The sequence below is a fragment of the Chenopodium quinoa genome, unplaced genomic scaffold (assembly GCF_001683475.1).
Source record: "Chenopodium quinoa cultivar QQ74 unplaced genomic scaffold, ASM168347v1, whole genome shotgun sequence".
Taxonomy (NCBI): domain Eukaryota; kingdom Viridiplantae; phylum Streptophyta; class Magnoliopsida; order Caryophyllales; family Amaranthaceae; genus Chenopodium; species Chenopodium quinoa.
Window position 1 is genome coordinate 2,090,086 of NW_018743047.1, and position 11,541 is coordinate 2,101,626.

The following is an 11,541-nucleotide window of genomic DNA, read 5'->3' on the forward strand; positions in this document are numbered from 1 at the left end:
GGGCTTGCAAAGACATTTCCAACAATATATTATAAGCCCAATTCCGATGAATATTGAGGAATTTATGGCCAATTTACTAAACTGGGTCTGGATTGAGCTTTATGTACGGCCCAATGATCTAGGGGAGGGCCTAATATGATTTATCATTCCTAATGCAATTAGGAATGGTTTTAGTCTTCTAGAATATTCTAGAAGGTTCTTTTCATTCCTAATTCAATTAGGACTCTTCAGAGTTTTAATCAAGATCAAATAGCATTTTCGATGGAAATTATATTATTTTATCTTCCAGTACGGGAAATTTATCAGATTTTTGAAAACGCATTGAAAACCAGTTTGGCGTCCAACCCCAGGCCTTGGCGCCTGGAACCAGGATTGGCGCCAGGCGCTAGCCATTGGCGCCTGACGCTAGCCACTGGTCCTGGCGCCAACTAGCCAGGGCTGGCGCCAATGTGTTTTTGCGATCTTCAGACTCTGTTTTGTTAAATTATCTTTTTTGGATGATTTTCTCTATAAATATCGTATCAAAAACTCCGTTTTCAATCATCATCTACATCTATCATTCACCAATTCTCTTTATTCTTAAGTCTTCATCAACTCTCAATCATTCATCAAATTCTTTGAATTCATTCATCTCATTCATCAATCTTCAATATATTAATTCTCTAGTATTCTTTTCTAAACTTTGCTTTTAATACAAAATTCCGCATTCACAAGATCTTGATACACCTAGCCATATTCGAAGTTGCCTTCGCCCTAGACGTGAAAGGTTTTAATTTCTGAGGGTTTGGTCCCAAATCTCTCTTTCAATTATTTAATTTAATTGTTTTGATTATTATTTTCCTTGAAGTTACTAACGTGTGTATTTTGTTATTAGAAAGAGGTGTGAGGCATCAAAGTAAGTACTTTATTGATTAATTGATTTATGGTGTAGAAATCATGTTTACATTGTTATTATGATTCCTAGTATCATGTCTAGGGTATTTTAATATTAAATATGATTGTTGTGATGCTTCCTATATTCTTCCTAATATTTATGATTGTTAGTATCATGTTAGGGCTAAGGATTTGATTTTTATTGCTTAGTGACATGCTAGGGTTTGTTATTAATCTTGTTAGTATCATGCCTAGAATCTTGCTATGCTTTAACATGATTATTATTGATTATGATTGATATTATTATTGATGATGTTGATTATTTATTATGTTGCTTGATGCTTATTGTTATTGCTTGATCACCTTTTTATTGCATGTTTAAAGGGAATTTGTACTTGCAATCACGCTTAATAAGATAATTAATAATCTTGTTTAGGGTTAATTGTGATTATAATTCAAGTGATCGCCAATAATAGTTTATTTGTGCATTAAATTCAACCAAAATAGATTAAACAGGTTTGGGGTTAATCCTATTGATTGCATGTTAGTCAGAAAGCGCACATGAATACGATCAGAATAAAGTAGAGGCCTATTATTAGGGCAGGTTCAATCTCTTTTAGGTTGGATTTGTACCATCCTCGTGAACGGTTTACAAGTTCCTTAAAAACTTGTTGGCGACTCTTTTGCTCTATCTTCTTCCTTTTTGGACGCCACCGTACTTTAGTTTATGATCACAGTGGGGTTCAAGCTAGTGGGATTTTAAAGGCTTGAAATTATTCCCTACACATTCCAAATCGTGGCGTCATTGCTGGAATGTTGATATGGGACTGCTTTCAGTAATTTAACTCTACGGGACATGCCTAAAGTCATATTAAGTCAATTCCAATTAAACTATTAGACTTTAATTACTCTAATTAATTAATTAATTAATTAGGCAAAGTCCTTTTAGTCATTAATCAGTTTATTATTGTCTTAAACACAAGTCAAGCAAATAGTTAGGAAAAACACATAGAGTATGCACAATAAATAATGCACAATTAGTCAAGTAGGGACAACATGATGCAATGAGTTTGCAACCTAACCATGGCTCTAGTTCTCTAAACTTTGGGATATGGGTTAGTCAAATAGGGTCCATGGTTAATTGTCTAGATGCACCGGGCAGAAGCCTTACCTTTTGAAGGGTTGGCGCGAGTGGATGGGACACCGCGAGTTAAAAACTCGCTTCCATGGTTTGGTGAATTCAACATTCTTGGATGTACCCTTTGTTGCACAGAGCGTTCAATCAGGTAGATGGAGCATGAATTCCCAAAGGGTTATGTCCATATGTAGAACACATATGGGTTTCAGAAAAGTGAGAAAACTCAATCAGGAAGTAGGATCAAGCAAACAATGCTAAAAACTAGTCAAAATTAGAACGCATATTTCTGGCTCGGCATTGGAAGAAGTTGGCGCCAGCAAACAGAGGTCGTCACGCAATATGGCTCTGTCGCCTGGCGACAGAGTCATATCATCGGCGACAGACTCTGTTTTCTGACGCCAGTTCCTACATGCCTCAGCAGCTTTCTGTGCTCGATAAAATTTTCTAGTTTTGTGCAGCATTATTTCGATCCTAGTTGTGAAAGATATTCCTCAAATTTCCTATGTGTAAAAATCCTATGTTTTAACTCATTACGGATGGTCTTTCCAATAAGATCTTTTTTATGCATATGACAATAATGTTAATCAAAATTACGCACATAAAATACTTAGAAATTTTCGAGTCTCATCAACTCATTCTAAATCATTGCCAAAATAAATTTCAGGAATTAAAATAAACATCCTCCCCAGTTGAGTCACCAAAAACTGTAGGGAATATTTCAAGCATTACCCCGAACCTGAACCCCACTGTGATCATACACTTAGGCATGGTGGCGTCCAAAGGGAAGGAAACTAGAGCAAAAGAGTCACCAACAGGTTTTAGGAACTTGTAAACCGTTCACAGGGTGAAAGTTACACCCCTTAATAATCCAGGAGATCGTTAACTCCAATAGGTCTGGAACCATGACTGGAAGTTCGGGGATGAAGGTACAAATCCAACCTAAAAGAGATTGAACCTGCCCTAATAATAGGCCTCTACTTTATTCTTCTCGTATTCATGTGCACTTTCTGACTAACATGCAATCAATAGGTTTACCCTAAACTTGTTTAATCTATGCTGGTTGAATATTAATGCACAAACAAAACTATTATTGGCGATCACTTGAATTATAATCATATTAACCCTAAACAAGATTAATAATTATCTTATGAAGCATGATTACTAGTACAAATCCCTTTAAACATGCAATAAAAGGTGTGATTAAGAAATAACAATAAATATAATCAAGCAACATGATAATAATAACAATCATAATAAATCATCATAAAGTTAATAATTCATGTTAAAGCATAATATCAAGATCCTAGGCATGATACTAGCAAGATTAATAACAAACCCTAGCATGTCACTAAACATCAAAGATCAAAGCTTTAACCCTAACATGATACTAACAAGATTAATAACAAACCCTAGCATGTCACTAAACATCAAAGATCAAAGCTTTAACCCTAACATGATACTAACATGAATATTAGGAAAGAGAATAGGAAGCATCGCAGGAATCACAATTGTCATATTTGATATTATAACCTTTTCCCTAAACATGATACTAGGAATCATAACAACAACCTAGACATGATTTCAATATCATAATATCAATAAAGCAATTAAAGCACTTAATTGGATGTCTCATATTTCTTTCTAATAACAAAATACACGCGTTAGTAACTTCAAGGAAAATAACAAAAAAAAACAATTAAATTAAATAATTGAAATAGAGATTTGGGACCAAATCCCCAGAAATTAAAACCTTTCACGTCTAGGGCGAAGGAAACTTCGAAATTGGCTAGGTGTGTCTAGATCTTGTGAATGCGGAATTTTGTATGAGAAAAGCTAGTTTAGAAAAGAGAGAGAGAGATATCAAGAATTTTTTGATGAGAGTTGGTGAGAGAGAGAATTAGAGAGAATTCCTAAGAATTGATGATTGAAAATGGAGGTTTTTGGAGGCTATTTATAGAGGAAATCAGCCGGATATGAAAAAAAAAAACAAATCAGAGTTTCAAAAAGAATAAAACACGATTGCAACGCCAAACACGCGCCTGTCGCCAGACGACAATGCTGCGCCAGACGCCAGGTCTGTCGCCAGGCGACAGACTTGTTGTATGGTTCTGCAAACAATTTTCCACGTATTTTCTTATTTTGTTAAAATTTAAGCGTATGAGAGGGCAAAACTGTATTTTCCTTAAAAACACTTCTTTTATTCTGATTAAAACTCTTAGAAGTCAACTAAAGTCAATTTATCAATGCTAATTAAATTAGGATTCAAAAGAAACTTCTAGAAGATTCTAGAAATCTATAATCAATCCTAATCGCATTAAGAATGATAAATCAATAATAGGCCCTCCTCTAGATCATTGAGCCGCATATAAAGATAAAACCGGGCCCAGTTTAGTAATTTGGCCATAACTTCCTCATTATTCATCAGAATTGGGCTTATAATATATCGTTGGAAAGCTCTTTTCGAACCCGGCCTAACTACACTATTATTGGATCCTTATCATGGACAAAACCAAACTGGATTGTCTATTTTATTAAAATAGGTTTTCAAAAACAAAGAGAAAGAAAAGAAATAAAAACTAACCACAACACTAGACTTTCCACACTTTCACTTCATTCGATTATGATTCGATGTAAAAGATGCTCATCACTGGGTTTGGTTTTGGGAAGACACAAATGGGTGTCTTCACCCCCATATACACACCCATAATGGTTTATGCGGACTTGATGCAACGTTTTAGGTTCCTTCGTACGCCAGTTAGCCCCTATAAGCAAATTGACATGATTAGTAGTCGGCTTGATTATAATCGCGGTAAGTGATCGACCTGACAACAATCGTCTCACTTAGCTTAAAGCGCCTTGGTATTGGCTCATCATAAGCACCAAGGTAATGGTTCACAAGCAAGCACAAGCGCCAAGGTACCGGCTCGTTTACAAAATGCGCCGAGATACTAGCACAACAAGCAATCGCAATAAGTAATTACAGCAAAAAAAAAACATCAACACAACAATAATTCGAGCAAAGCATTAGCAGATAGAGGATCACAAGGCAACGAGGTCTTCGACGACTTTCACTAGGATGAGAAAGTAATCAGTTAAATAATCAAGTCAAGGCACATACAAGATTTTGAAGACAGCTACAAGTAGCGATCTTCAGCGATGTTCCCTCGGATAAGGATGATTGTCATACCAAGACTAAAGACAACTACAAGTAGTGGTCTTCGACGATATTCCCTAGGATAATAAAATTTTCAAAGCTGAAGATGGCTACAAGCAGTCATATTTGACGGTGTTCCCCAGGATGTGGAAGATTGTCAAGGAAAAAACTGGAGATGGCTACAAGCAGTCACCTTCGACAAAGTTCCTCAGGATGTGAAGAATTGTCACAAACAATCAAGGATAGCTACAAGCAGCGATCTTCGATGACGGCGTTAACAAGGCACTATGAAGGTTGTCACAAATGCATCAACAAAATTGGTTACTCCAGAGACGTGTGCTCGACGGTGCAAGATACGCATTTCTTAACTATTTTATTTATTTAACTAACGCTAGTTTGCAGGTATCGGAGTTACAAGAATGATCTAGGATCGCAGGATATTCTGAATCATTCTCTGTCTCCATCGCTACTTTGACTTTTGTTTTCGAAACATGTGTTGCAACAAACTCAATCATATTGGGGGCTTCTATAGACACCCAAATGTGTCTCCCCAAAAACCAATCCCAATGATGAATACTTTTTACGTCACTTGATTATCGAACGAAGTAAAACTTTGAAAAGTCTTGTGCTGCGGTCGTTTTAATAAAAATCTTTCTTTCTGTTTTCAAAAATCTACTCTATTTATATAAATATCTAGTCAAATTTATCTTGTTCCATGAAAAAGTCCAATAATAGTGTAGTTGGGTCGAGCTCGCAAAGAGCTTTCCAATGATATATTATAAGCCCAATTCCGATGAATAATGAGGAGGTTATGGCCAAAATACTAAATTGGGTCTAAAATGGTTTTATGGCCAATGATCTAGTGGAGGGCGCATTAATTATTATTTTTAATATTATTAGGATCGATTATAATTTTCTACAATAGTCTAGAAGGTTATTTTGAGCTCTAATAACGTTAGGATTGATAATTATTTTTTTTTAGAAAAATAGTGAATTTGATTTGATATAAAACAAGTGTTTTATTTTGATAAATCTGATTTAAAATTAATAAATACGGAGTTTAATATCTTAATTATATTAAGAAGATGATTATGTACAAAAGCGCGTTTTATCTTTTAATTAGCGCCAGACGAGAAGGCCGTCGCCAAACAACAGAGCCTGTCGCCATACGTGATGCTTGTCGTTTCGCGCTGGGCTCTGTCACTGGCGACAGGGGTTAGTTTTATTCCGATTCAAATTCTAATTCTATTCTATCGTTTTCGGACTATTTTCTTTATAAATATGGTCGTATTTTCCCGTTTTCATTCATTCAGAATCAACAAGCTTGATCACTAATCTTTTCTCTTCTCTCTAAGCTAAAGCTTATTCTCTCTATATTCGTTTTCTAAACCTTTTCCTTTAACAAAATTCCGCATTCACAAGTCCTAGACACACCTAGCCAAGTTCAAAGTTGTCTTTGCCCTGGACATGAAAGGTTGATAATTTCTGAGAGTTTGGTCCCAAGTCCCTATTTCAATTATTTTATTTTATTGTTTGATTTAATATTTTCCTTGAAGTTACTAACGTGTGTATTTTGTTATTAGAAAGAGATACGAGACATCAAAGTAAGTAATTTAATTATTCTTTTGATATAGAAAGCATGTTTATATTATATTCATTCCTAGTATCATGTTAGGATGCTTATTGCTTTCTAGTATCATGTTTAGGTTGATTTGATTTTTATTGTTTAGTGACGTGCTAGGATTTGATTTTTATTATTTAGTGACGTGCTAGGATAAAGATTGAGAATATTATTATTATTATTATTGTTGTTGTTGTTGTTGTTGTTGTTGTTGTTGTTGTTGTTGCTGCTTATTATATTATTGTTATTGCTCGATCACGTCTTTTATGCATGTTTGAAGAGAATTTATACTTGTAGTCACGCTTAATATATAAGATAATTGATAATCTTGTTTAGGCTAATATGATTACAATTTAAGTAATCGCTAATAATAGATTTGTTTGTGCATTAATATTCAACCAACATAGATAAACAGGTTTAGTGTTAACTTATTGATTGTATGTTAGTCAGAAAGCACACATGAATATGAGAAGAATAAAGGAAGGAATGCTTGAAATATTCCCTACAACGAGTATATCCGTAGAGGGAGATTTTGGGGTGTTACAAAGGGAGTACCACAAGATCATTTTCGATTCATTAGTCGTTCAAAATTTATCAATTATACACATGATATAATTTAGTTGCCTTATTTTATGTACATAATCAAACATGTTGATTTCTTACATTTTTTTATTGATATGTTATAACATTTAAAGTTTTTAACATTTAATATTCAACTATAAAGATAGAAATATTTGATTTGGTATTTGATATTGCACTGATATCATGATAATTTCCATTATTTACTTGATATATGACACATGTCATTAATCTCAAATTCATTTATATAATATTTATAACCCCTATAAATACATGTTTTCACAAGTTCGCATCAGTCAAAAGACAGACAAATTATATGTTTATCAAAGCTTCCATTGATAATTTTCTCATATTTTGATTAAACCTTCAATCTTCCTCACAAAGTAAAATAAAAATTAAAACCTCAAATTTTCTATATTACCAAGGTTTTTTTTTTATTTTTCCATTTAAAAAAATGTCTCTTCTTTCAAATGCTGACAAGGATCATCTTATGCAGCAACGCCTTATTGTTCCTATAGATTTTAGCTCAATCCAAAGGGTTCCTGAATCTCATATAGGGGCACAATGTTTTGACGATTCAAAAATCAACCCTGATAATGAGAAATCGGGGGCTTCAATCTCTATTCCAATAATTGATCTTGAAGATCCTAAGGCTTTAGGCCTCATTTTTAATGTGTGTGAGACATGGGGGATGTTTCAAGTCATAAATCATGGGGTTTCTAAGGAGTTATTAGATCAAGTCGAGTTTCAAACCAAAAAATTATTCAATCTTCCATTTGAGAAAAAGATGAAGGTTTTACGAGCCCCTGGTGAAGATACTGGATATGGTTATCCTAGACTTGCTTTATTCTTCAGCAAGCAAATGTGGAATGAAGGGTTCACTATCATGGGTAACTCTTATCATCATCACCCTAAGAAACTTTGGCCTAATAGTTTTGAAAGTTTTTGGTAAGCTCATTTGTTTGAAAGTCATATGATACATTACATTAAAAAGATTAAATTTAAATTTGTGAAACTAATTAAAATCATCATTATTTATAAAATTAACAGTAAAAAACTATGAACCAATGTTTCTTATATTTTGTTTTTAGTTTTACAAAAAGAAAAATGAAAAGGCCCCACATTTATTGGAAGATCTAGAAATAATATTTATTAGGGTCAAAATAAAGTTGTATATGTTTATCAATTTATGCGGATTCATATTACACATTATTTTATCAAATTAAGAAAAAGAAATCAGTTTTGACAAGGAAAATTGAAAATATATATATATAAATTAAAATAGAGTTGATTGACCCACAAATGTTAAGGTTACCCTGTGTACATTGTTTACCTCTAATGCATAGCACATTTATGCAATCATTTATTATTATATTTACAAAATTCTATGATATATATCCAAGTCGTTAGCCAAGTTTTGCATAATTTTATGGAACATTGTTACATATTCCATTTTAATGTGGAAATAACTGGAGTTGTTTATGAATCGAATATCAAATTGAACCTAACCAATATTTAAAATTCAAAAATTTAAAGCCAAACGATTAGGCCGAACCATGAATGGACTTGTCTAAAATCAGTTCGAACAACACTAGTTTAAAACTATTTTCCTATATAATAAATTCATAAAAAAAAGGAAAAATAAATATATGAAACATTATTATTTGATACCCATTTTACCGAATGTGTAATAAATATCTCATAATGTAATATATTCGTAGTAATCTTAAGTTAAATATAACTTAGTATAGAAATTTAATTTATAATTTTAATAAAAAAAGGGGGTTAAATTTAATACTAGTTTTAGGGGTTTTGGACCAGACAAGACTGGATGACCGATTCTCTTTAATTCAGTCCAATTTAGGGCAACTATTGAACAACCTTACAAATGACATTATGGGAAAGGTCCCTCCTAGAGGACTAAGGAAGTAATAAATATTGTACATACGGGTCATCCTGTATGCTATTTACACTAATTTTCCCATATACTCATACTATTTTCTACATTCACATTGCACACTATTCTAATTACCCTAAATGTGTTAATTTAAGATGTATTTGGTTATCATATACGACTTCAGGTATGTTAGATATTCATGTTGTTTTACAAACTAATTATATCATTATTGCTTATAAAACCATGTCAATTTGTTGTTTTCCTTTATATAGTGAAGTGATATTTGAGTACCAGACAAAGATGAATGACCTTGGTGACAAACTCAAGAGTTTGATTTTCAAATCACTTAACATTCCTACACCTGAAGAAGCTACACTTAAAGACCATAATTATGCAATTCATCTCAACTCGTACCCGCCATGCCCTGATTCATCCCAAACAATGGGCATAGGGCCCCACACAGATACTCTCCTCTTTACAATCCTCCACCAAAGTGGCAATGCAAGTGGACTCCAAGTATACAAAGACGAATTTGGGTCACTACTACAAAAAACCCCTATCGAGTCGCCTGTAAATGACCTAACGAGTCGCTTTAAAGGCGACTCCACAGCCACCGACACAATAGCTTCCAACTTTAGGAGTCACCTCTAAGGCAACTTGATAGCTTTTATATAAGTCGCCTATTAGTTGTTAGGTGACTCTATTTGTTAAGCTATTGTGTCGCTTGTGATGAAAGAGGCGACTCCATAGGTTAATCTATTGTGTCCCTTGTGTTGAAAGAGGCGACACGTAAAAAATCAACATTTTTTCAAACTATTTTTATTAGCTCATATAATGTCAGTGTTTATGACACTCAGCATGCTTGATCTCTGGTTCTTTGCATCGAAGATTGAAGTTCTTGCCATTATGCCAAAGTTAATTTTCATATATATATGATATTGTAACTATTTTATATACATTTTTAGAATTAACCTATCGAGTCGCGTCCTACGTATTAGGCGACTAATTAGGTAGTCGTCATATAATAAAGCACCTAACAAGTCGAACTTTTAGAGTCTCCTATATATAAGGTGCGACTTGTAAACATATCGAGTCGCCTCATACTTATTAGGCGACTTGTTAAGTTGGGGTTAAAATCAACAAAGCACCTAAAGAGTCGCATAATATACATGAGGTGACTTGATAGGTTTACAAGTCGCACCATATATGCATGTGACTCTATAACCCGACTTATTAGGTGGCTTAAATTAGATTTTTAAAGTCACCTGTATATAAGGTGCGACTTTAAACCTATCGAGTCGCCTTATAAATATCAGGCGACTCATTAGGTGAGAGTCGTAGATAAGAAAACTCACCTATTGAGTCACCTAATATTTATAAGGCGACTCGACAGGGTTTCAAGTCGCACCTTATGTAAAGGTGACTTTGAAAATCTAATTTAAACCACCAAATAAGTCGGATTATAGAGTCGCATGCATATATGAGGCGACTTGTTAACTTATCAAGTCACCTCATATATATTAAGCGACTCGTTAGGTGCTTTGTTGATTTTAACCCCAACTTAACAAGTCGCCTAATAAATATGAGGCGACTCGATAGGTTTATAAGTCCCACCTTATGTACAGGTGACTCTAAAAGTCCGACTTATTAGGGGTTTTTTGTAGTAGTGGGTGGGTCTCATTCAACCCACATCCAGGTGCTTTGGTGGTAAATGTGGCAGACCTTTTACACATAATTTCAAATGTAAGATTTCCAAGTGCAATTCATAGGGCAGTTGTCAACAATAAACAAAAACAAAGGTTATCCTTTGCATACTTTTATGGCCTTCCAGTAGACTTTGAAGTCTCTCCCTTTTTGGACTATCCAAATTGTGAGGGTCTTAAATTTAAGCCTATAAAGGTGAAAGAATATGCAATCCTTAAGTTGAAGTACTTAGATTTGGCACTCTCCTTTGTTAGGAAAAGTGGCTAGGGTTAATTAGAGTTAAGAACTTGTTTAAGTGTTCCTTTGTTTCCGTTTTACAATGAGGGGGTTGAATAAATTAAATTTTTACATAAAGTGTAATGTAGTTTGCATTGATCCTTATATTAATGTTTCAAATATATGTTCTAAGAATTTTATGCTTATTCACAAGTAGAGACACATAAATCTCACTTAATACCATGATTAGTATTATTATTATCATATACTTTGAATTAGTAATTTTTCATCAATAAATGTCATTTCTATTTTGACAACTTGTATTTTTGTTAAATATTTAGTGACAGAATAAGTACCAT

General features: G+C 33.7%; 1 protein-coding gene across 1 annotated transcript; it reads left to right on the forward strand.

Annotated features, from left to right (window-relative positions):
- The first annotated feature begins 7,819 nt into the window (after positions 1–7,819).
- On the forward strand, positions 7,820–11,233 carry LOC110730729 (gibberellin 3-beta-dioxygenase 4-like). Its single transcript, XM_021910551.1, has 3 exons — positions 7,820–8,313; positions 9,535–9,798; positions 10,927–11,233. Exons 1-3 carry the CDS (start codon positions 7,820–7,822, stop codon positions 11,231–11,233), a joined length of 1,065 nt encoding a protein of 354 aa, XP_021766243.1.
- Positions 11,234–11,541: the final 308 nt, after the last annotated feature.